Genomic DNA, 26270 nt, shown 5'->3' with positions numbered 1-26270 from the left:
GCAGCTCGAGCACGCCGCTTAGAGACCTGGAGCCCGAGCGGCTATATTTGTCAAGCCGGTGGGTCCTGCAGCTCGAGTACGCAGCTTAAAGACAGGGAGTCTGAGCGGATAGATTTGTGAAGCTGGCGGGTCCTACAACCCAGAGCACGCTGCTTAGAGACCAGGAGCCGGAGCGGCTATATTTGTGAAGCCGGTGGGTCCTGCAGCCCGAGCACGGCGCTTAGAGACCAGGAGCCCAGGAAGCTATATTTGTGAAGCCGGTGGGTCCTGCAGCTCGAGTATGATGCTTAGAGACCAGGAGCCTGAGCGGCTATATTTGTGAAGCCGGTGGGTCCTGCAGCTCGAGCACGCAGCTTAAAGACAGGGAGTCTGTGCTGATATATTTGTGAAGCCAGTGGGTCCTGCAGCCCGAGCACGCTGCTTAGAGATGGGGAGCCCGAGCGGCTATATTGGTGAAGCTGGTTGGTCCTGCAGCCCGAGCACACTGCTTAGAGATGGGGAGCCCGAGCGGCTATATTTGTGACAGTTGCCGGCAAAAAAGCTTAGAGGAGGCGGGTCCTGCAGCTCAAGTACGCCGTGATCGGGAACCACAGAGACTAAAAATCTGTGACAGCCGCGGATGTACTACACTGAAGTCCAGACTCAGTGCGGCAACAATATACAGCCATCCAGCGCTTATCTGGTTTTCCTTGTGTCGGCTAAGTAAGGAGTAGGTAACCCATTAAACTTCTTCTGAAATATTAAGAGAGAGATATGGTCACCTTAAGGAAATACATGGGATCATTTCATGACTTTGGACATTGTCTTTTGAATCTCATCTAATTGAGAAACTATTTTTATTATTAATTTTTTATGTGGTTCCTGTGTTGAATTTACTAATCTGATTATCAGTGTAGGATAATCCTTTATGAGATGACTTCATGCCATGTCATTCTTTTAGCAACATTGTAGTTATTTGTGTTTATTTTCTAATCCTCAATATAAGGGGACATTCCAATTAGGTGCTAATTGCGAGTAGCGAGTTTGTTTCATGAAACTCACAGACTTTGCACAAATGCGCGCTCCCGAGAATTCTCCAATCCAATGAAAAATGCCTATTCACGGTGCTCGCAGTGGAGGGGTGCGAACTGACTGCCAAATGCGACGTAAGAGAAGTGCATGAAAAAGTGGGGAGACCATCCTGGACCACCCAAAATTGATAATTTTTTTAGCAGGACCGTATAGGGCTGTTTGTGGGCATAAGGAAAGTACTGAAGGCCTTTAAATGGTGTGAATGGCTGATTTGTGTTCTTGTTTAAAAAGATGCAAAAAAATGATAAAAAAGCAAACTTTTTTGTTTAATCTCAAATTAATTAAATGAAAATTGCAAAAAAAGTAGGAAACACAGAGATTTTGGGCTACATTGTGGAAACTAAAAAATTGTAAAAAAAAATGAAGTAAACAATTATTTTTCAATAAAAAAAAAAACTAATTACATTTGGGGTTCCTAAACTAACGAAAAAGTTAATTTTGGGGTAATTTGAGGCCATTTTTTTACCCTCAAAAATGACATGTAATTATTGGACTAATTAAGCTAACTTGAAATTTCCAAATGCCTGATTAGTCATTAGGGGGGATGTCCAAGGGGTTCTTAAAATAAAGATTTTCCTTACCATCTCTCACCCTCAGGGAGTTGCAAATGGAAAAATGCAAATTTACTCTGGTTCAGTGCAAGTTGCTAATTGGATTGCAAAATTAATTAGCTGTGCTAATTCGAAGAGAAAACAGCAAATTGCACCTCGCAATTAACAAATAATTAGATTAACCCCTAAGTATTTATTACAAATAAACTAAAAAATATTTTTCAGAATTGATAAGAGCCTCTGACTGATATGAAATGACCAGAGGAGTTTTTTTAATTTTCTGTTGCTTTTGTGGGGGTCACAATATAAATGACTGCAGCAGGTGATTTCCCCATTGGTCTGACTCGGGCGCTAGAATAATTTGTGTCTTTCCAGGAGGTGGGGTACGCCACAATTGAAAAGGAATGCTTGAAAATTGCTTGGACTGTGAAGAAGCTAAAGCTCCATTTGTATGGCCGGTAATTTACTGTGGTGACTGATCACAACCCTTTAAAGTGTCTACAACACACCACAGGGGAAATTGGCAGACTGTTGCGGTGGAGCCTTGCAGGAGGCTGCTCTTAATTTCAGAGGGATGGCCCTGATTCAGAGCGAGCGCTCTGTCAGGGCGTACGGCTCTGAATCAGGGCCAGAGTGCAGGCATGGTCTATACATTATATCACACACAGGTCATACTAGCTGTATCCTGCTGTGTCCTCACACTCTCCATATCTCCATCTCAGTATGTGTAACAGAGTGCAGACATGGTCTATACATTATATCACACACAGGACATACTAGCTGCACCCTGCTGTGTCCTCACACTCTCCATATCTCCATCTCAGTATGTGTAACAGAGTGCAGGCATGGTCTATACATTATATCACACACAGGTCATACTAGCTGTATCCTGCTGTGTCCTCACACTCTCCGGATCTCCATCTCAGTATATGTAACAGAATGCAGGCATGGTCTATACATTATATCACACACAGGACATACTAGCTGTATCCTGCTGTGTCCTCACACTCTCCGGATCTCCATCTCAGTATATGTAACAGAGTGCAGGCATGGTCTATACATTATATCATACACAGGACATACTAGCTGTATCCTCACACTCTCCATATCTCCATCTCAGTATGTGTAACAGAGTGCAGGCATGGTCTATACATTATATCACACACAGGTCATACTAGTTGCATCCTGCTGTGTCCTCACACTCTCCATATCTCCATCTCAGTATGTGTAACAGAGTGCAGGCATGGTCTATACATTATATCACACACAGGTCATACTAGTTGCATCCTGCTGTGTCCTCACACTCTCCGGATCTCTATCTCAGTAAATGTAAAATAACCAGTTTGTATCTCTCTAGGAATTAATATCTTTACTGGAGGTTAGATACGCTCTAGCCTCTAAGGGGATCTACTGGAACATGCACAATGGAACAGAAAAATCCACATTTTTAACAATCGGGATCCACCATTGCTCTCGCTGTGGACCTCCAGGCAGAAAATTTAATACTTTCCTAAAAGATATTTATACAGGTCTGGTTCATATCTCTGGTAAAACAGAATAAAATCAGTACAAGAAATCACATGCAAAGATGTTATTACCATTAGTGATCATTGATCATGTCAGGCAGTAGTGGTCAGGAAGGATCATGGGTAATACCCCATTGAAGGGCATGGGGAGGACCATCGACAAAGGTCATTTTTGTAGTGGACAGTAAAGAACATAAGTAGCTTGTAGCAGACAAAGATATGATGAGTGTGGGGAGGAGACTGGTCAGATCTCTGGGCTGGTAACACACAGTGACATGATGTGAGGGGGAGAGCAGGAGTATAATAGGGGCTGATGGCTCCTGATGTATGAGATACACCAGAGAGTGTGGGGAGGAGACTGGTCAGATCTAAGAGCTGGAAACATACAGTGACATGATGTGAGGAGGAGAGCAGGAGTACAATAGGGACTGATGGCTGCTGATGTATGAGATACACCAGAGAGTGTGGGGAGGAGACTGGTCAGATCTCTGGGCTGGTAACACACAGTGACATGATGTGAGGAGGAGAGCAGGAGTACAATAGGGACTGATGGCTGCTGATGTATGAGATACACCAGAGAGTGTGGGGAGGAGACTGGTCAGATCTCTGGGCTGGTAACACACAGTGACATGATGTGAGGGGGAACAGCAGGAGTATAATAATGGCAGATGGCTCCTGCTTCCCCCCCTGTGCATATACATTTTACTCATTAGTTTGTACTGACAGAGGAGGGTGTAGGATAATAGATTGCTGTAGTGACTGAACAGAGTATGTGACTCTTTTCTGAGATAAGTGTTTATTACTCACCTGTGTTGATATCTCCAGGGATTTCCTCCTCTTTACACTTCTGATCACCCCTCACATATGTCTCTTCTTCTCCCTCTGTATCTTCTACCTTTATATCAGTCATATACGTCTCTTCTTCTCCCTCTATATCTTCTGTCTTCATATCAGTCACATAGGTCTCTTCTTCTCCCTCTATATATTCTGCCTTCATATCAGTCACATACGTCTCTTCTCCCTCTATAACTTCTACCTTTATATCAGTCACATACGTCTCTTCTTCTCCCTCTGTATCTTCTTCCTTCATATCAGTCACATACGTCTCTTCTTCTCCCTCTATATCTTCTGCCTTCATATCAGACACATACGTCTCTTCTTCTCCCTCTGTATCTTCTACCTTAATATCAGCAAGATCCTCACTCTAAATGACCCATAAAATAATCAAGTCTAATTTAATTGAGAATAAACAGTAAAATAATCTGTGTATAATACACACACAGATTCTCTATAGATCATATAGTCACAATCACTTTGGTATACTGGTATCTACCTGATGCTCCTGTGGGGTCCTGTGACTCTCCTCTGTACAATCCGGTGAATAAAGATGATGGGGACATCTCTCTGTGGTATTTCTATTACTGGGTCCATCTATAGGAAACACAGTGACTGAGTAAATTGTATATATGTGCTCATCAGGTAATGTGTGTATATAGGGCTCCCATACCTGCTCTACCCTGTACAATAAATGACAGTCACCTCTTACCCAGTGATGTGAGGGGCCGGTGATTCTCCATCATCACGTCCTTGTACAGACCCGTGTTCCTCTATATATACCCTCTCCTGCATGGAGACATAGACAGTGACATCCTGACACCTTATAGGAACCTGACACACACAATGATATAGTGATCACCCAGACACATCCCCTAGTTGTACTGTCATGTATTATTACTAGATATAAGTGATGTCACTGTGACACTCCCATATCCCCTCACCTCCCCAGTCATGTCCCTGTATTATTACTATATATAAGTGATGTCACTGTGACACTCCCATATCCCCTCACCTCCCCAGTCATGTCCCTGTATTATTACTATATATAAGTGATGTCACTGTGACACTCCCAGATCCCCTCACCTCCCCAGTCATGTCCCTGTATTATTACTATAGATATAAGTGATGTCACTGTGACACTCCCAGATCCCCTCACCTCCCCAGTCATGTCCCTGTATTATTACCAGTGCTATTTTGGTAGAAAAATAGGTGGGTGGAACCATTCTTGGGGGAAGGGGCTGTGGGCAATCTGGGCAGAGCTAAAATTGGGGTGGGGCATCAGCTGGTGTGTAACCAATTTTTTTTTTAAATTTGAAGTTTGGGCTGTGGGTAGGGAGTGCTGGACCAAGCTGGTATGCAGGGCAGGAAGGGCTGGACTAAGAGGAAGTGCAAAACAGGGTGGGCTGGATCTATTGGAGGCACAGGGATGTTTAGACATGGTGCGGGGGTGGCAAATGAAAGGGAAGGTTGGAACTTAATGGGGGACACAGGGCAGGGAAGGCTGGATGGGGGAGCCACATGGTAGGGAATGCTGGACTGGAGGGCACATGGTAGGGAAGGGTGGACCTGGGTGGGCACATTACAGGGAATGCTGTACAAATGGGGGGAGGGCAGGGAACACTGGTCTGTGAGGGAACGCTGGACTGGGGGCAGGGAGCACAGGGCAAGGAACACTGTAACTGACCTCTGGACTGGGGGGTGATAGGTACCAGACCCGCATCCGTCCAGGAATGACAGCCATCAGTGGCGGCTCCGGTTGTTAGCACTCTGCAGGTCAGTATGTGTTTGACAGTGCACTGCGCTCTGTGCAACACTGCCACCCCTTCCCTCCCCCCTCACTTTTCCTTCATCATAAAGCTTCCTCACCAGTGGCTGGGTGGAGGGTGGGGATGTCCTCTGGAGCCAACCACATACAAATCCCATAATTCCCACGATGTATGTGTTACCTAAGGTGCACAAAAGTGTTACGAAATCCCCCGGGAAGACCTATCATAGTGGGGACGGATAGTTTGACTTCCAACCTGTCATCACTCATAGATGGTATTTTACAGCCATTGGTAATTGCTAATCCATCTTAAGAGATACAGGTGACATTTTGGAGGAAAATAATGATTTTGTGTGGGCAGAAGATATCTGGTTGGCTTCGGCCGATGTTACGTCCCTATATACTTGTATATTACATGTAAAAGGCCTAGAGGCGATAAAATGGTCTTTGGAGAAAATGGAGTTATCATCAGAAAGGAAGGATTTTGTGTTGTTAGCCATTAAGTTTATTTTAGAAAATAATTATTTTCTTTTTAATGGCAAATTTTTTCTCCAACGCACAGGGACAGCTATGGGGACTAAGTTTGCCCCAAGCTATGCCAATCTGTTCATGAGGTTCTTTGAAGAGACTCATGTGTACAGTGGCATAGCTTGGGGCACAAACCTCATTAAATGGTACCGTTACATCGATGATGTGATGCTGCTATGGAAAGGTACAGAAGATGATCTCGTCCAATTCTTTTCATACCTGGATGTGAATGATGTAAATGTGCATCTCACTTTGACATACAGTCAATTGGAGATACATTTCTTAAATTTGACTGTTTACATAGAGGAGAATAAGATTCACACAAAAACCTATAAAAAATCCACGGATATCAATTCCTTTATTCCGATAGATAGTCAAAATCACAGGCAGTGGTTAAAAGAAGTACCAAAAAGTCAATTTCTAAGGGTTAAGCGTAATTGCAGCAGAGAGGATATACACAAAGATCAAATTTCTCAGATGAAAAATGACTTTTTAATTAAGGGGTACGAATCAAAAGGTCTGGATAAGGCTATACAAGAGACAATGGAGAAAGAGAGATCGAATTTATATGGTATTAACAGGGTAAAGAAAGATGACAGTAAAAATGATAGGCTTAAATGGGCTATGATTACTGGTTATGATTCACAACATAAACTAGTAGAAAAAATCTTTCGGAAACATTGGCACCTTTTACAAAGGGATCCTGTATTACGAGAAGTAATCCCAGACCATCCTACTTTTATTTATCGTAAATCTAAGAATTTTAAGAACTTCTTGGTAAAAAGCATGTTACCTATACCAACAAGGAACCTTGGCCCTCATTCAGAGCCGTACGCTCTGAGCAGAGCGCACGCTCTGAATGAGGGCCGGGCTCCATGAAAATGGAGCGTCCTCCTGGACGCTCGTATAGCTGTGGGTCACCACCCACAGGCTATACGAGCGTGCATTGTGATGGCCGCGATGGTCGTGACCATCGCGACCATCGAAATTGCGAGCCGGAGCCTGTGGTTGAGGTTTTCAACCGCAAGCTCCGGAGTGATTTTGGCTCTATCAGAGCCAAAATCACTCCCACTGACATCACTAGTGATGTCAGTGGGCCGGCTTCTGACGGGAGGCGTTCCCGTGGGAACGCCCCCGTCAGGGAGGCACGCCCCCGGCACGCCCACCAAAGGGGGCGTGCTGTCAATCAACATTGACAACACGCCCCCTTTGATCGGACACAACGAGCGAAGGACTTTCCTTCGCTCGTCGCGTCTGGCGCATGCGCATGACGGAGCTCCCTCCGTCGTGCGCATGCTCAGTCCATAACATCGACCCACTTGCGGGCGGACAGCCGCTCGCGAGTGGGTCTGAATCAGGCCCCTTGTACGGACAAAGGGTTTCCATCGGTGTGGATTGTGTATGGGCTGTAGGCATGTCAAGGATAACAACATGAAACATACAGAAGTACAAATCAATGGTGTAAATTTTAAAATACAAGATTTTATAACATGTAACACATCAAATGTAATTTATCTTGTAGAATGTGTTGTGGATTGGTGTATAATGGACGGACCACAAGACCTTTAAAAGTGCGACTTTCCGAACACCTTAGGAACATCAAAAAAGGACTTACCACACATTCTCGGTCTAATCATTTTAAAATCACACGATTGTTCAGTTTCACATATCAAACGTTTTTTTAGGATTGATACATGTGAAAGCGTCCTGGAGGGATAAAAATGTCGAACAAAATCTTGCTAAAACGGAGATGAAGACTATATTTAAACTTAAAACCCTCCATCCAAGAGGACTCAATCAAGATTTTGAGTTAAAATGGTTTTTGTGAAGTATTTCAATTTTTTATTCTTAATCCTAATTATTGCTATTAATATTATTTTTATTAGTAATTATTCACATCCAATTGAGTTTTAATGTGTTAAACTACTATCTGTTCTTAATATGGGATATCACTTTTAAGGTCCAGTTGTATATTGTTAAAGATCTGATTTACCTAATACTAACACTTGATTCTGTCTAATAGATTCATCCAAACTTGTGACCATTCCGTTTTCAAAAAGAGAAACTACATCTCCCAGAATCCACTATGTTTTAAACGGAAGTTACGTTGGAGACTTGTAGAATACTCGGTCTGGGACTGTGTCTAAAAGGAAAAGACTACATCTCCCAGAATCCTTTGGAGTTGGATTACAGCTTCCGGTGGAGACCCGGAGATGGTGTTCTGACGACCCGCGATCATGTGGACTACGCGTGTGCAGTCGGTCCCACTTTGTTATGGGGAAGACAGCGGGGACTAAGTGGATAAAGGAGGGTCCGCTGTTAACCAGTGGAGAAGGAGGAGTCATTTTCGTGCGGACCGGAAGTAGCGAAGACGCCATCTTTTGGATTCCAGGGAGACTGGTATATAAACTGGAAACTCAGCAATTTACCTTCATGCCTTGATAAAGAGACTCAGTCTCGAAACGCGTTGGATAGAAGGGGACATTCTCACTTGGACTACTGCATGTTGCGAACATACTGGAGGTAGGTGCGGAGAGGTGTTTAGTTATTTGGACATGTGTTTGGGATCCGGATCCAATTACCTCCACACCATATTTATACCTCAGCTGTTCACATTGCAGTTTATATCCCTCTGAGAATGTTTTATATGTTTTAATGCTTTTTGTCATTATAATAAATTTATTTTTATGGAAAAACTTTGCAATACCCATTGTTGATTATGGAGGAATGAAAAGATACCTTTATAAGTGGAGGACAACTTACAGTTTTATGAGTACTGGTACACTTCTCTGCTTTCAAGTATTCTGTTTGAAACTAAAGATACCTTTATATGTTTTGCACCGCTTGATAGGACTGTAAGTTAGATAGATCAAAGATATAATTATAGGAGTGTACCCATCTCTATATTCAGTGAGTTGGGGTACGCCTCATCTTTCTCTTTCTTCAAATTAAGTCTTGAAGAAACAGTGTATATTATAATTTTTAAGAACATCTCACACTGACGTCATATATATACCCTTTTTCCCTATATCTGCGGGACCTCTGGTAAAGACAAAGAGAGGACCTTAGGACTGACGTCTATAACTGCATTTATACGATAAGTATATTTATTCTTTCCACTGTTCACAAAAGTACTATACACAAGCAGCGCCATTTTTCAATATTCTTGAACACCCAACCACATACAGTTCGCACTGCACGAGCTGGTCCTGACAGTCATCTAGATTGAGGTACAGTCGCATCCACAAGTATTATGTTAGTATTAGTATCCACAGTTATATGCCACACTTACGGTGTCACCACACTCACATAAATATCCACGGTTGTGGGGTTAGATCGGGCCATGAGCGGAGCAGGTTGCGGGTAAGTTGGTTTGCGATTTCATGCCGTCGCAGCGGTAACTCACCCCTTTGCGTCTAATTGAATCAAAGCCATAGTATTCCCAGTCATTTCACTCCTGTCTTTGTCTTTAATATAGCATATACACTAGATAAGCTCACTTAAAAAAACAGGGATCATACTTAAACGTGCACCACCGAAAGATGTAGTTTGAAATCTGAGAGCTCTCATGGTAAAGGTTGTTTTAAATTACAAAAAACCCTCTATTTACTCAGGTAGTTACTGTAAGAGGCAATATGTGTATGTGTGTGTGTAGGTGGTCGGGTGATAAGTGAGGGGTTATATTTTGCAACAAAGGTTAGTTTCTTTTTATCACTCTATATCAGCTCTAAGAAATATGATGATAGAGAATCAGACCTTAGTCACATCTCCATATAACACCACTAGTAATACATGTGTCCTGTTATTCCCTAATAACTACAGGGATATTACATCTGATGCTCCATCTACCACTGATCTGTATTATTATATTACTGAGAATCAGCCCTTAGTCACATCTCCATCTAACACCACTAGTAATACATGTGTCCTGTTATTCCCTAATAACTACAGGGTTATTACAGCTGATGCTCCATCTACCACTGATCTGTATTTTTGTATTACTGAGAATCAGCCCTTAGTCACATCTCCATATAACACCACTAGTAATATATGTGTCCTGTTATTCCCTAATAACTACAGGGGTATTACATCTGATGCCCCATCTACCACTGATCTGTATTATTGTATTACTGAGAATCAGCCCTTAGTCACATCTCCATCTAACACCACTAGTAATACATGTGTCCTGTTATTCCCTAATAACTACAGGGTTATTACAGCTGATGCTCCATCTACCACTGATCTGTATTATTGTATTACTGAGAATCAGCCCTTAGTCACATCTCCATATAACACCACTAGTAATACATGTGTCCTGTTATTCCCTAATAACTACAGGGTTATTACAGCTGATGCTCCATCTACCACTGATCTGTATTATTGTATTACTGAGAATCAGGCCTTAGTCACATCTCCATCTAACACCACTAGTAATACATGTGTCCTGTTATTCCCTAATAACTACAGAGTTATTACAGCTGATGCTCCATCTACCACTGATCTGTATTATTGTATTACTGAGAATCAGTCCTTAGTCACATCTCCATCTAACACCACTAGTAATACATGTGTCCTGTTATTCCCTAATAACTACAGGGATATTACATCTGATGCTCCATCTACCACTGATCTGTATTATTGTATTACTGAGAATCAGCCCTTAGTCACATCTCCATATAACACCACTAGTAATACATGTGTCCTGTTATTCCCTAATAACTACAGGGTTATTACAGCTGATGCTCCATCTACCACTGATCTGTATTATTGTATTACTGAGAATCAGGCCTTAGTCACATCTCCATCTAACACCACTAGTAATACATGTGTCCTGTTATTCCCTAATAACTACAGAGTTATTACAGCTGATGCTCCATCTACCACTGATCTGTATTATTGTATTACTGAGAATCAGTCCTTAGTCACATCTCCATCTAACACCACTAGTAATACATGTGTCCTGTTATTCCCTAATAACTACAGGGATATTACATCTGATGCTCCATCTACCACTGATCTGTATTATTGTATTACTGAGAATCAGACCTTAGTCACATCTCCATCTAACACCACTAGTAATACATGTGTCCTGTTATTCCCTAATAACTACAGGGATATTACAGCTGATGCTCCATCTACCACTGATCTGTATTTTTGTATTACTGAGAATCAGCCCTTAGTCACATCTCCATATAACACCACTAGTAATATATGTGTCCTGTTATTCCCTAATAACTACAGGGGTATTACATCTGATGCCCCATCTACCACTGATCTGTATTATTGTATTACTGAGAATCAGACCTTAGTCACATCTCCATCTAACACCACTAGTAATACATGTGCCCTGTTATTCCCTAATAACTACAGGGTTATTACATCTGATGCTCCATCTACCACTGATCTGTATTATTGTATTACTGAGAATCAGCCCTTAGTCACATCTCCATATAACACCACTAGTAATACATGTCTCCTGTTATTCCCTAATAACTACAGGGTTATTACAGCTGATGCTCCATCTACCACTGATCTGTATTATTGAGAATGATATTAGTGGTATTGGCCAACCAAGAGGAAATTGTTACCTACATGTGCATTTAAATTGGCTAAAAATGTATGGGATGTACTAATGGCCACATCTGTGAGGTAACCTGGCAATCGGGTCCCTTGTTTCACCCTCGTCTACCGTATACCCAGAGGCCAGACTTTGTGAGGGAGAAAAGAACCATACTAATATAATGTTCTTTATTGCGTTATTTATTAATGTGTGATATCCTGTACAAGGAGACGGCTGTGAGATGGGAATAATAATAAATCACAGGATATTGATAATCTTACCTGTGGGAATGTTCTTATGTCCACTTCAGGTGTCTGCAATCATCAGAGGCTGAGTTGGGAGCACAAGGAGAGAAATAGATAAAATATTATCAACACAGGTTGTTACCATATGATCAGAGCCCCCAACACTAAAGCTGGTTACACACACAGATATAGGGAGATATATATATATATATATATATATAAGGTTTAAGAAGACATGCGCCTGAGTGTAGTATTTAAAATAAAATAGTAACCGGTGCTCGTAAAAATAAATGTGCGTACTAGAGAGAAAATCTTTTAAGCTCATCTGAGGTCCAGAAATAAGTGGTCCACACTGGATGGGTTAAATGGGATGTCGTCCGCTGGATCACCTTATAAAAAGCTTATACAAGCTCATGGGAGAGAGAGTATATATAGTGTAGTATTTCCTTACAATCAATAAAGTGATTATATATAGAGGCTGTCTTCTTAAACCTTTCTTCCAGAACCACTCCATCCGTTAGCCAAACGGACCCCAAGAAGACTGCTGCCGCCTTTCAATTAAGGATCAGTGACTTTACGGAAAATACCACACCTACAATCACATATTGCACTAGATGCACGTTATTTATGTACAAATAATTTATTATCACGCTACTTAATTCAGTCTGAGGGAATCAGTATTTACTGTGCGCTGCCCCTATACATCTCTCACCTAAAAACACATATATATATATATACACATATATACACACACACATATATATATATATATATATATATATATATATATATATATACATACATTTATATATAATCTTTTTTGTAGCCGATGCTTTATTACACAGAGGGAATCATCCTGCTTACACTTAGTGTGATTATATATATATATATATATATAAATTCCCCAAACCTCTGAGCACTGGGTAATGATATATATGTCTCACCATAAATGATACAGATTATCACTATATACGTCTCCCATCACACAGCTGGTCAGTGCTGAGGGGTTATTGGCCCTGGTTAGACCAGGCTTTATATCCTCTTTCTGTTACTTTCTGTGTATTTCCTGACTTATTGCGCTATACGGATAACACCTCGGTCATTTCTTACTGACACTATTACAGGTTACGTGTTATTATTAGTAGGGTGAGTGCCCCAAATATATAGAGAGAACTTCCTGCTTCTGTTGTTACCTGTATAATGATAATGCAGCACCAGAGTCTGCTCCAGCTGTATATTAGTAACAACATGTTCTGCTCCACCTGTATTATACCCACACCAGGGTCTGCACCACCTGTAGAATGATAATGCAGCACCAGAGTCTGCTCCATCTGTATTATAGTATCAAAAGGTTATGCTCCACCTGTATTATACCAACACTGGCGTCTGCTATACCTGTATATACATAGTGCAGCACTAAAGGCTGCTCCAGCTGTATTGTAGTAACACCAGGGTCTGTTACACCTGTATTATATAGAACACTGGTGTCTGACATACCTGTATGATAATAATGAGGCACCACAGTCTGCTCCCCCTGTATGATAACAATAAGTCCCATCACCTGCTGCTTCTTCCTGCTGGGACCGTCACCCGGAAGCTGCAGTTATACAAGAAGACACGCCCCTCTATATAGCCACGCCCCTCTCTCTCCGTGTAGCTATGGCTACTGTCTGCCCCGCCCCTCTTATCTAAGAAACCGCCCTCCTCTCTTTCCCCTCAGGGCGGTGATTGGCAGAAGTGAGTAGCCAATCAGGCGGCACAAAGTAGGAAGGACGTCCTGTAACTAGAAGCCACCTGCACCTGCCGCTCACAGCTTCATCACTAGAGTAACAGCTGTACAGTCTAATGGTGTCCTCATGTACGGTGACCGGCGGCCATATTCTTATAGTCTCCCAGTCACAGAGCAGAGGGGACGGGCTACTTGGTCTTTAGTAGGCCATTTTGTCATAGACATTCCTGACAGACGGATCCAGGTAACGTGTCCTCTATATATTATATTATTATTATATAGGGGAGAGGGGACCGTACAGTAATATATGAGGAGGAATAACACAGCTCCTAGCAAACACTATGTGGTATTATTATTATTATATAGGGGGGAGGGGACTGTACAGTGATATATGAGGAGGAATAACACAGCTCCTAGCAAACACTATGTGGTATTATTATTATTATATAGGGGGGAGGGGACTGTACAGTGATATATGAGGAGGAATAACACAGCTCCTAGCAAACACTATGTGGTATTATTATATAGGGGAGAGGGGCAGGGATGTATCTATAATGGGTGCAGGGCCCCTCGGTCCAGGGGGGCCCCACACCGCAGACCCTGCACCCATAGTATTACTTACCTCTCTGGAGTCCAACATCGGTGCGGGTGTTCGGTGCTGTAAAAACGACTGGAAAATGGCCGCCGTGGTCATTTTCCCAGTGACCTGTGCAAACTCTATAGACTTTGGGCTCACGCTATTGCCCAGAGTATATAACTCTGGTGCTGGCCGCGCACAGCTCAGTGCGCTGCTGGATAGAGAGGTGGGGGCCCGTGTCGGAGACTGCACACAGGCCCCCTCCTCTCTAGAAACTCCCCTGGGGAGGGGATTGTATAGTGATAGATGAGGGGGAATAACACAGCCCTCAGCACACACTGATATGTGGTATTATTATATAGGGGGGAGGGGACCGTACAGTGATATGAGTGGGAATAACACAGCTCCCAGCACATACTGATATGTGGTTATATTATTATTATTATATAGGGGAGAGGGGAACGTACAGTGATATATGAGGGGGAATAACACAGCTCCCAGCACACACTGATATGTGGTATTATTATTATTATTATATAGGGGAGAGGGGAACGTACAGTGATATATGAGGGGGAATAACACAGCTCCCAGCACACACTGCTGTGGTATTATTATATAGGGAGAGGGGACTGTACAGTGATATATGAGGGGAATAACACAGCTCCCAGCACACACTGATATGTGGTATTATTATTATATAGGGGGAGGTAACTGTACAGTGATAAATGAGGTGGATAACTAGTGTTCCCTCTAGATCCGGCGGGAGGCAGGGCGCCGGAGCTAGAGAGGGCATGCCCGTGCGCGCACCAAAGGCGCGTGCGACTGAGAAGGGGGCGTGGTCATCGGAAAAGGGGGCGTGTCTATAAGACGCGTCCCCTTTTCGTCACTCTTGGGGGCGTGCCCGGCACTTACGGACACGCCGGGCAGCCCCCAAGCCCTGCAGACAGGGAGAATAGATGCCGGGCGCATGCGCCCGGCGTCTATTCTCCGGCGGTGACAGGGTCACCGCATGTTTCTCCACCCGCGGGACACTGCATCCCGCGGGTGAGAACGGCTCCCGCAGGCTGTGAGGGCAGGGCGCTTTTGCCCTCCTCCTGGAGGGCAGGGTGCTTTTTGCCCTCCAGAAGGAGGGCAGGGCGCCGCGCCCCGCTAAAACAGCCTAGCGGGAACGCTAGATAACACTAGTCCCAGCACACACTGGGCCTGATTCAGAATGGATCGCTTTTGCGATAGCGTACGCTGCTCGGTCGATGGTGTGCACTTCGCATGCATTTGCGAGTTAGCATTGCTATTGCTCTGCGATCACTCTCACAGATACAAAGCCATCGCAGAGTGAGTGACTTCAGGTCAGCATTTGGGTGTGGTGAGGGGAGTGGTCAGGGGGTCCGATGTTCCCGAACAGCGTATGAACTGCTCGCTATTCTTGTGGCTGTTTTTTTCAACCTCTATTTTGCGAGCAGTTCTGAGTAAAAAAAAACCAAGTGACGTGGGCAATGACGCTGCTGTATTAATTATGCACTCCCTTAAAACGCCCGTTTTGACCTTTAAGCACGCCTGCGTTTGAATTCCACACCCCCGTTTTCAAGCACCTTCCCCTGTTACCACCCACATACGCCTCCTCCTGTCACTCAAAATAGCAGGCATTCGCTATTTAGCGAACAAACTATTTTCGGCCGCACTGACTGGTTCGCGCATGCGTATTAAAATCCGTACACATGCGCAGATGTGCGAACATCGGTCACAACGAACGAGCGGCCGCTTACGAGCGGCTCTGAATCAGGGCCCTAATTCGAAAATTGCTTATTATTTCTTTATGTTTAACATTTCGGTGGTGGCACATCTTCCTTCCAGTATCTTCCTTCCAGTATCTTTCTTCCAGTGTCTTCCTTCCAGTGTCTTCCTTCCAGTGTCTTCCTTCCAGTGTCTTCCTTTCAGTATTTTCATTCCAGTATTTTCATTCCAGTATGTATCTTCCCTTCAGTATTTTCATTCCAGTTTCTTCCTTCCAGTACATATCTTCTCTCCAGTATCTTCTCTCCAGCATTTTTCTTCTTGTCTCTTCCCTATGGTCTCTTTCTTAAAGTATATTCCCTCCAGTATCTTCTCTCCAGCTTCTTCCCTCCAGTCTCTCCCCGCCAGTCTCTTCAATCAATGTTGAAAAAAATGTTCTTGTTCCTGTGCAATAATCCCTAAATCCTCCTATGGCACATGTGTTACACGGAAATAGACCAGCTACAGGCTCTTTTGCGCCTACCTCTGATTCAGCCACATTGTAGTGAGAGAAACATTATTGTCTCTCTGAGATCTCCATTTTGTATTATCCAGAATAGTTTTCTCTGAGCGATCCAGGTCACGTTTGTGTTCCTCACAGCTGCTTTGAGCGATCCATGTCCCTTCTGTATTTCTCACAGCTGCTCTGAGCGATCCATGTCCCTTCTGTATTCCTCACAGCTGCTCTGAGCAATCCAGGTCCCGCCTGTGTCCCTCACAGCTGCTCTGAGCGATCCAGGTCCTGTCTATGGTCCTCACAGCTGATGAAAAAAGATTCAAGGGTGCTGAATTTCTTATGTCTTTTGCTTAGGAAACCAGATAATTTATTAGTTACAGGCGCAATAAGGAGCATATAGGGGTAATGCTCATATATGTGCTAGGAATTATATATAATGGAACAATGTATCGTATATATGTGCTAGGAATTATATATATTGGTAATGTCCCAGAAAAGAGTTATGGGGCATTTCAGGAAAATCTTTTGCAAAACCTCCGCAAAGCCCCTCTGCAATTATGTATTTATTTATGCATGGATGTTATTTCTATGTATGTATATATGTATGTATATAATATGTCTCTAGGAAAAAAAGTGAATAGTGTCATTTATGTAATTTATATTATATGTAATTATGGGGTCTGACATTGTCCTTTTCAAGGGTGAAATTAAAATAGAATCCAAATTATCTGGAAATCCCCCGTTTCTGTCCCATTGTTATGTAACTGGATACCTGTAATGATAGCTGTGGAGTCAGGAGCATAGTGAAATATAAAATGTTTATTGAAACAAAACCATAGTGCAGACAATGCAGAGAAGCCAGGAGTGATACATGAACCGGACGGGAACTGGTGGTAACAGAAACTTGGAGGCCTGCAAAGCTGGATACAAACAAGAACCATATGCTGCAGAGTAGATGAGTCAGAGTCACATGCAGTAATAGGAGGGACAGCTTGCAGAGGCCCAGCTGGCTTTAGCTGCACATACTATAGGTTGGAGATATACAGACTGGATACAAGCAAAGGCGAAAAGCTGCAGAGTAGATGAGACAGACTCACAGACATCAATGGAGCTGCAGTTTGCAAAAGTCCAGTAGACAGGAGATCAGGTTCAGGCCGTGGAATACAATCCAGGGATAACAATCAATGACCAGCAGGGGGCATGGTGATGGGCAGGAATAAATAGTCTGTGAGGCAGATGCAGGTAGTTAAACAGGGGAGTGATATTAACATCTGCATGTGAGGAAACAATGTCAGAATACATCAGCAGCACCTCTGGTGACAGAGAGGTACTGCAGGCCAGATACAAAATAAAGGACAGTGGGTCTCATTCAGACCCAGTCGATAGATGCAAGCGGTCGCTCTGATTGAGGGTGGCCACTTGCATCTTGAAGTGCAGCCTCTTGGTCGCTAGCTAAGTTGTGGGTTACCACCCACAGCCTAGCGACCGACCAGGGTGATGGTCACGATGGTCAGGACCATCGCGACCATCGGGGCTTGCGACGAAGTCCCAGGGAGCTTCCTGCTCTGATCGAGCAGGAAGCTCCCCACTGACATCATTGCTGATGTCAGCGAGGCCGCCCCCAAACGGCAAGCGTTCTGTCGGGAACGCCTCCATTTGGCCGGGCACCCCCCCCCCGGCACGCCTCCCAAACGGGGCAAGGTATCGATGATGATTGGTGTGAGACCCGGAGCGGCCGGCTCCGACGTGCGCATGCACAGTGGGCAAACATCGACCCGGTTGAGAGTGCTCAGAGCTTGCGACCGGGTCTGATTGAGGCCCAGTATCCTTCCACCGATGTAACTTATATCCAGTGATGCAAAGAGCATGTGATATGTGTCTGGGAGGAATAAGACCCCCGGCCAGAAGCATTGGTGTAACCTTATACAGTACAACATTGTGTGATGGCCTCTGAGGAGCCTTATGGGGCTGGGTCACAGGAACGTCTGATAGACAATGGCCAGGGCTCTATGGCTGGGGGGAGAGGGGAGACTTACTGGTCACTTATTGTTACATGTCTGACTGTGTTACATGTGTTCTCTGTGATAACTGTTATATTTATTCCTAGACAGTCCAGCTGTGAGGAACCAGAGTCTATTACACATCACACGTTCTGTTTTCTCACTGATTTATTGAGGATGGACAAGGACGGGAGTCACAGGACTGAGAGGATCTTACATCTCACCCTGGAGATCATCTACGAGCTGACTGGGGAGGTGAGAGGGCCTGGAGGTTTCACAGTGACATCACTTATATCTATAGTAATACAGAGACATGACTGGGGAGGTGAGGGGATCTGCGAGTATCACAGTGACATCACTTATATCTATAGTAATAATACAGGCACATGACTGGGGAGGGGATCTGCGAGTATCACAATGACATCACGTATATATCTATAGTAATAATACAGGAACATGGCTGGGGAGGTGAGAGGATCTGGGAGTGTCACAGTGACATCACTTATATCTATAGTAATAATACAGGGACATGACTAGGGTGGTGAGAGGATCTGGGAGTGTCACAGTGACATCACTTATATCTATAGTAATAATACAGGTACATGACTGGGGAGGTGAGGGGATCTGGGAGTGTCACTGTGACATCACTTATATCTATAGTAATAATACAGGGACATGACTGGGGAGGTGAGGGGATCTGGGAGTGTCACAGTGACATCACTTATATCTATAGTAATAATACAGGGACATGACTGGGGAGGTGAGGGGATCTGGGAGTGTCACAGTGACATCACTTATATCTATAGTAATAATACAGGGACATGACTGGGGAGGTGAGGGGATCTGGAAGCGTCACAGTGACATCACTTATATCTATAGTAATAATACAGGGACATGACTGGGGAGGTGAGGGGATCTGGGAGTGTCACAGTGACATCACTTATATCTATAGTAATAATACAGGGACATGACTGGGGAGGTGAGGGGATCTGGGAGTGTCACAGTGACATCACTTATATCTATAGTAGTAATACAGGGACATGACTGGGGAGGTGAGGGGATCTGGTAGTGTCACACTGACATCACTTATATCTATAGTAATAATACAGGGACATGACTGGGGAGGTGAGGGGATCTGGGAGTGTCACAGTGACATCACTTATATCTATAGTAGTAATACAGGGACATGACTGGGGAGGTGAGGGGATCTGGGAACGTCACAGTGACATCACTTATATCTATAGTAATAATACAGGGACATGACTGGGGAGGTGAGGGGATCTGATAGTGTCACAGTGACATCACTTATATCTATAGTAATAATACAGGGACATGACTGGGGAGGTGAGAGGATCTGGGAGTGTCACAGTGACATCACTTATATCTATAGTAATAATACAGGGACATGACTGGGGAGGTGAGGGGATCTGGGAGTGTCACAGTGACATCACTTATATCTATAGTAATAATACAGGGACATGACTTCGGAGGTGAGGGGATCTGGGAGTGTCACAGTGACATCACTTATATCTATAGTAATAACACAGGGACATGACTGGGGAGGTGAGGGGATCTGGGAGTGTCACTGTTATATCACTTATATCTATAGTAATAATACAGGGACATGACTGGGGAGGTGAGGGGATCTGGGAGTGTCACAGTGACATCACTTATATCTATAGTAATAATACAGGGACATGACTGGAGAGGTGAGGGGATCTGGGAGTGTCACAGTGATATCACTTATATCTATAGTAATAATACAGGGACATGACTGGGGAGGTGAGGGGATCTGGGAGTGTCACAGTGACATCACTTATATCTATAGTAATAATACAGTGACATGACTGGGGAGGTGAGGGGATCTGGGAGTGTCACAGTGACATCACTTATATCTATAGTAATAATACAGGGACATGACTGAGGAGGTGAGGGGATCTGGGAGAGTCACAGTGACATCACTTATATCTATAGTAATAATACAGTGACATGACTGGGGAGGTGAGGGGATCTGGGAGTGTCACAGTGACATCACTTATATCTATAGTAATAATACAGGGACATGACTGAGGAGGTGAGGGGATCTGGGAGAGTCACAGTGACATCACTTATATCTATAGTAATAATACAGGGATATGACTGGGGAGGTGAGAGGGTCTGGGAGTGTCACAGTGACATCACTTATATCTATAGTAATAATACAGGGACATGACTGGGGAGGTGAGGGGATCTGGGAGTGTCACAGTGACATCACTTATATCTATAGTAATAATACAGGGACATGACTGGGGAGGTGAGGGGATCTGGGAGTGTCACAGTGACATCACTTATATCTATAGTAATAATACAGGGACATGACTGGGGAGGTGAGGGGATCTGGGGGTGTCACAGTGACATCACTTATATCTATAGTAATAATACAGGGACATGACTGGGGAGGTGAGGGGATCTGGGAGTGTCACAGTGACATCACTTATATCTATAGTAATAATACAAGGACATGACTGGGGAGGTGAGAGGGTCTGGGAGTGTCACAGTGACATCACTTATATCTATAGTAATAATACAGGGACATGACTGGGGAGGTGAGGGGATCTGGGAGTGTCACAGTGACATCACTTATATCTATAGTAATAATACAGGGACATGACTGGGGAGGTGAGGGGATCTGGGAGTGTCACAGTGACATCACTTATATCTATAGTAATAATACAGGGACATGACTGGGGAGGTGAGGGGATCTGGGAGTGTCACAGTGACATCACTTATATCTATAGTAATAATACAGGGACATGACTGGGGAGGTGAGGGGATCTGGGAGTGTCACAGTGACATCACTTATATCTATAGTAATAATACAGGGACATGACTGGGGAGGTGAGAGGATCTGGGAGTGTCACAGTGACATCACTTATATCTATAGTAATAATACAGGGACATGACTGGGGAGGTGAGAGGGTCTGGGAGTGTCACAGTGATATCACATATTTATAGTAATAATACAGGGAAATGACTGGGGAGGTGAGGGGATCTGGGAGTGTCACAGTGACATCACTTATATCTATAGTAATAAATGAGCAACAGGTAGCCGGTCTCAGATATATTATAAGTCCGACAGTCCTCAATGGAGTTGGGATTTGGTACATTGCTTGCAGTATGTTCTTTTCTTTTTGTCACTGACACAAATATGTCAGATCTGCATACGACATACTCAACATTTTCCTATATATAGGAGATTGTTACAAGACTTGATATGGTGAAATAGTCTTCTTGTATATTATGCAAAGTTAACACCTGAATAAACACCCACATTTAGGTGGAGTTTAATTTACCTTTTCATTGTTGTCTCCCCAATACACAGGATTACACAGTAGTGAAGAAGACATCCGGTGACTGTGAGACACCCAGCAGCCATCCCCGTGTGTCAGGAGGACTGAGCAGGACCCAGAGCCCCATCACGGTGCCTCCACCTCACTCACTGATACATGAGAGACACAATGACCAGAAGATCCTGGAACTCACCAACAAGATCATTCAGCCGCTGACTGGAGAGGTGACTGCTGGGAAAGGGACATTATACAGTAACACCAGGGGATGTGTCTGGGTGATGACTGCTGGGAATGGGACATTATACAGTAACACCAGGGGATGTGTCTGGGTGATGACTGGAGAGGTGACTGCTGGGAATGGGAAAATATACAGTAACACCAGGGGATGTGTCTGGGTGATGACTAGAGAGGTGACTGCTGGGAATGGGACATTATACAATAACACCAGGGGATGTGTCTGGGTGATGACTGGGGAGGTGATTGCTGGGAATGGGACATTATACAGTAACACCAGGGGATGAGTCTGGGTGATGAATGGAGAGGTGACTGCTGGGAATGGGACATTATACAGTAGCACCAGGGGATGTCTGGGTGATGACTGGAGAGGTGACTGCTGGGAATGGGACATTATACAATAACACCAGGGGATGTGTCTGGGTGATGACTGGAGAGGTGACTGCTGGGAAAGGGACATTATACAGTAACACCAGGGGATGTGTCTGGGTGATGACTGGAGAGGTGACTGCTGGGAAAGGGACATTATACAGTAACACCAGGGGATGTGTCTGGGTGATGACTAGAGAGGTGACTGCTGGGAATGGGACATTATACAGTAACACCAGGGGATGTGTCTGGGTGATTACTGGAGAGGTGACTGCTGGGAAAGGGACATTATACAGTAACACCAGGGGATGTGTCTGGGTGATGACTGGAGAGGTGAGTACTGCTGGGAATGGGATATTATACAGTAACACCAGGGGATGTGCCTGGGTAATGACTGGAGAGGTGACTGCAGGGAATGGGACATTATACAGTAACACCAGGGGATGTGTCTGGGTGATGACTGGAGAGGTGATTGTTGGGAATGGGACATTATACAGTAACACCAGGGGATGTGCCTGGGTGATGACTGGAGAGGTGACTGCTGGGAATGGGACATTATACTAACACCGGTGGATGTGTCTGGGTGATGACTAGAGAGGTGACTGCTGGGAATGGGACATTATACAATAACACCAGGGGATGTGTCTGGGTGATGACTGTATCACTGTGTGTGTCAGGTTCCTATAAGGTGTCAGGATGTCACTGTCTATGTTTCCATGCAGGAGGGTGAGTATATAGAGGAACACAGGAGTCTGTACAAGGACGTGATGATGGAGAATCACCGGCCCCTCACATCACTGGGTAGGAGGATTCTGTAACTTATTGTACAGGGGAGAGCATGTATGAGGGTCTCCTATATACACATTATCTGATAATCACATATATACAATGTACTCAGTCACTGTGTGTCTTCTACAGATGGACCCAGTAACAGAAATAACCCACAGAGATGTCCCCGTCCTCATTACTCACAGCGGTGTATAGAGGAGAATCACAGGATCCCACAGGAGCTTCAGGTAGATGGGAATTAGTGACTGTCGCTGTATGATCTTTACAGAAGCTGTGTGTGTCTTATCCACTGACATTATACTGTGTAATTGCAAGTAATGACATCAGACATTATGCATTATTTTATTCTCTGATTTAATTAGGGTAAAGATCTGACTAATAAGAAAAATTATATAGATGGAGAAGAGACATATGTGACTGATATGAAGGCAGAAGATACAGAGGGAGAAGAAGAGACATATGTGACTGATATGAAGGCAGAAGATACAGAGGGAGAAGAAGAGATGTATGTGACTGATAATAAGGCAGGAGATATAGAGGGAGAAGAAGAGACGTATGTGAGGGGTGATCAGCAATGTAAGAAGGAGGAAATCCCTACAGATATCAGCACAGGTGAGTAATAAACACTTATTACAGAAAAAAGTCACATTCTCTCTCTGCACCATGATATAGTGTTCGGTTTTAACCAGTGTATTATATGTGTGGAGTTTGTATGGTCTCCCAGGTTTGTGTGACTTTCCTTCCCCAATCCAAAAATATACTAGTTTGTTAATTGATTTCTGACACAATGCACCTGTGTGTTCAGGTATGTAGATAGTAAACTCCTATGTGTATGGAACTTGGGAATGCCTACATATCTTGCATACATCACTATAATTGGCTAATTATAAATAAATAATATTTCAGTCAGTACAATCATCTTCTTCTACATCCTCCTCAGTTCCTCTTATACTCCTGCTCCCCCCCTCACATCATGTCACTGTGAGTTACCAGCCCAGAGATCTGACCAGTCCCCTTCCCACACTCTCTGGTTTATCTCATACATCAGGAGCCTCAGCCCCTATTATACTCCTGCTCTCCCCTCACATCATGTCACTGTGTGTTACCAGCCCAGAAATCTGACCAGTCTCCTCCCCACACTCTGGTGTATCATACACCAGGAGCCATCAGCCCCTATTATACTCCTGCTCTCCCCCTCACATCATGTCACTGTGTGTTACCAGCCCAGAGATCTGACCAGTCTCCTCCCCACAATCTCTGGTGTATCTCATACATCAGGAGCCATCAGCCCCTATTATACTCCTGCTCTCCCCCTCACATCATGTCACTGTGTGTTACCAGCCCAGAGATCTGACCAGTCTCCTCCCCACACTATCTGGTGTATCTCTTACATCAGGAGCCATCAGTCCCTATTATACTCCTGCTCTCCTCCTCACATCATGTCACTGTGTGTTACCATCCCAGAGATCTGACCAGTCTCCTCCCCCTCACATTCTCTGGTGTATCTCATATATCAGGAGCCATCAGCCCCTATTATATTCCTGCTCTCCCCCTCACATCATGTCACTGTGTGTTACCAGCCCAGAGGTCTAACTAGTCTCCTCCCCACACTCTCTGGTGTATCTCATGCATCAGGAGCCATCAGCCCCTATTATGCTCCTGCTCTCCCCCTCACATCATGTCACTGTGTGTTACCAGCCCAGAGATCTGACCAGTCTCCTCCCCACACTCTCTGGTGTATCTCATACATCAGAAGCCATCAGCCCCTATTATACTCCTGCTCTCCCCCTCACATCATGTCACTGTGTGTTACCAGCCCAGAGATCTAACCAGTCTTCTCCCCACACTCTCTGGTGTATCTCATACATCAGGAGCTATCAGCCCCTATCATACTCCTGCTCTCCCCCTCACATCATGTCACTGTGTGTTACCAGCCCAGAGATCTGACCAGTCTCCTCCCCCTCACACTCTCTGGTGTATCTCATATATCAGGATCCATCAGCTCCTATTATACTCCTGCTCTCCCCCTCACATCATGTCACTGTGTGTTACCAGCCCAGAGATCTGACCAGTCTCCTCCCCCTCACACTCTCTGGTGTATCTCATACATCAGGAGCCATCGGCCCCTTTTATGCTCCTGCTCTCCCCCTCATATCATGTCACTGTGTGTTACCAGCCCAGAGATCTGACCAGTCTCCTCCCCACACTCTCTGTGTATCTCATACATCAGGAGCCATCAGCCCCTATTATACTCCTGCTCTCCCCCTCACATCATGTCACTGTGTGTTACCAGCCCAGAGATCTGACCAGTCTGTTCCCCACACTCTCTGGTGTATCTCATACATCAGGAGCCATCAGCCCCTATTATACTCCTGCTCTCCCCCTCACATCATGTCACTGTGTGTTATCAGCCCAGAGATCTGACCAGTCTCCTACCCACACTATCTGGTGTATCTCTTACATAAGGAGCCATCAGTCCCTATTATACTCCTGCTCTCCTCCTCACATCATGTCACTGTGTGCTACCATCCCAGAGATCTGACCAGTCTCCTCCCCCTCACATTCTCTGGTGTATCTCATATATCAGGAGCCATCAGCCCCTATTATATTCCTGCTTTCCCCCTCACATCATGTCACTGTGTGTTAGTAGCCTAGATATCTGACCAGTCTCCTCCCCACACTCTCTGGTGTATCTCATACATCAGGAGCCATCAGCCCCTATTATACTCCTGCTCTCCCCCTCACATCATGTCACTGTGTGTTACCAGCCCAGAGATCTGACCAGTCTCCTCCCCACACTCTCTGGTGTATCTCATACATCAGGATCCATCAGCCCCTATTATATTCCTGCTCTCCCCCTCACATCATGTCACTGTGTGTTACCAGCCCAGAGATCTAACCAGTCTTCTCCCCACACTCTCTGTGTATCTCAT

The 26270-nt window shown here is 44.4% G+C and overlaps 2 protein-coding genes across 4 annotated transcripts in view; one reads left to right on the top strand and one right to left on the bottom strand.

Annotated features, from left to right (window-relative positions):
• LOC148431247 (uncharacterized) overlaps positions 1-13667 on the bottom strand; it is a 73049-nt gene extending 59382 nt beyond the window's left edge. Inside the window, exons 1-5 of the mRNA XM_088466167.1 lie at positions 13581-13667; positions 12120-12168; positions 4695-4771; positions 4482-4579; positions 3956-4352 (exon numbers count right to left, since the gene is read on the bottom strand). Coding sequence (XP_088322293.1) covers positions 3956-4352; positions 4482-4579; positions 4695-4728 — 529 coding nt within the window. The 5' untranslated portion in view covers positions 4729-4771; positions 12120-12168; positions 13581-13667. The remainder of the gene's footprint in view (positions 1-3955; positions 4353-4481; positions 4580-4694; positions 4772-12119; positions 12169-13580) is intronic.
• A 153-nt stretch (positions 13668-13820) lies between these two features.
• The window catches only part of LOC148431246 (uncharacterized), a 67706-nt gene continuing 55256 nt past the window's right edge, over positions 13821-26270 (top strand). Inside the window, exons 1-6 of one of the 3 annotated variants that reach the window (XM_088466161.1) lie at positions 13821-14056; positions 18724-18871; positions 21978-22169; positions 23271-23349; positions 23467-23564; positions 23700-23949. In XM_088466161.1, the coding sequence (XP_088322287.1) occupies positions 18794-18871; positions 21978-22169; positions 23271-23349; positions 23467-23564; positions 23700-23949 (697 nt within the window). In that variant the 5' untranslated portion in view covers positions 13821-14056; positions 18724-18793. Of the gene's footprint in view, positions 14057-14275; positions 14327-18723; positions 18872-21977; positions 22170-23270; positions 23350-23466; positions 23565-23699; positions 23950-26270 lie in introns of those variants that run through there. The other 2 variants (XM_088466159.1, XM_088466160.1) reach the window with 2 other exon arrangements.

Source organism: Taudactylus pleione, unplaced genomic scaffold, assembly GCF_031769625.1.
Source record: "Taudactylus pleione unplaced genomic scaffold, aTauple2 ptg002591l, whole genome shotgun sequence".
Classification (NCBI taxonomy): domain Eukaryota; kingdom Metazoa; phylum Chordata; class Amphibia; order Anura; family Myobatrachidae; genus Taudactylus; species Taudactylus pleione.
The sequence above is the reverse complement of the archived record's forward strand: the minus strand, read 5'-3'. Positions and strand labels throughout refer to the sequence as shown.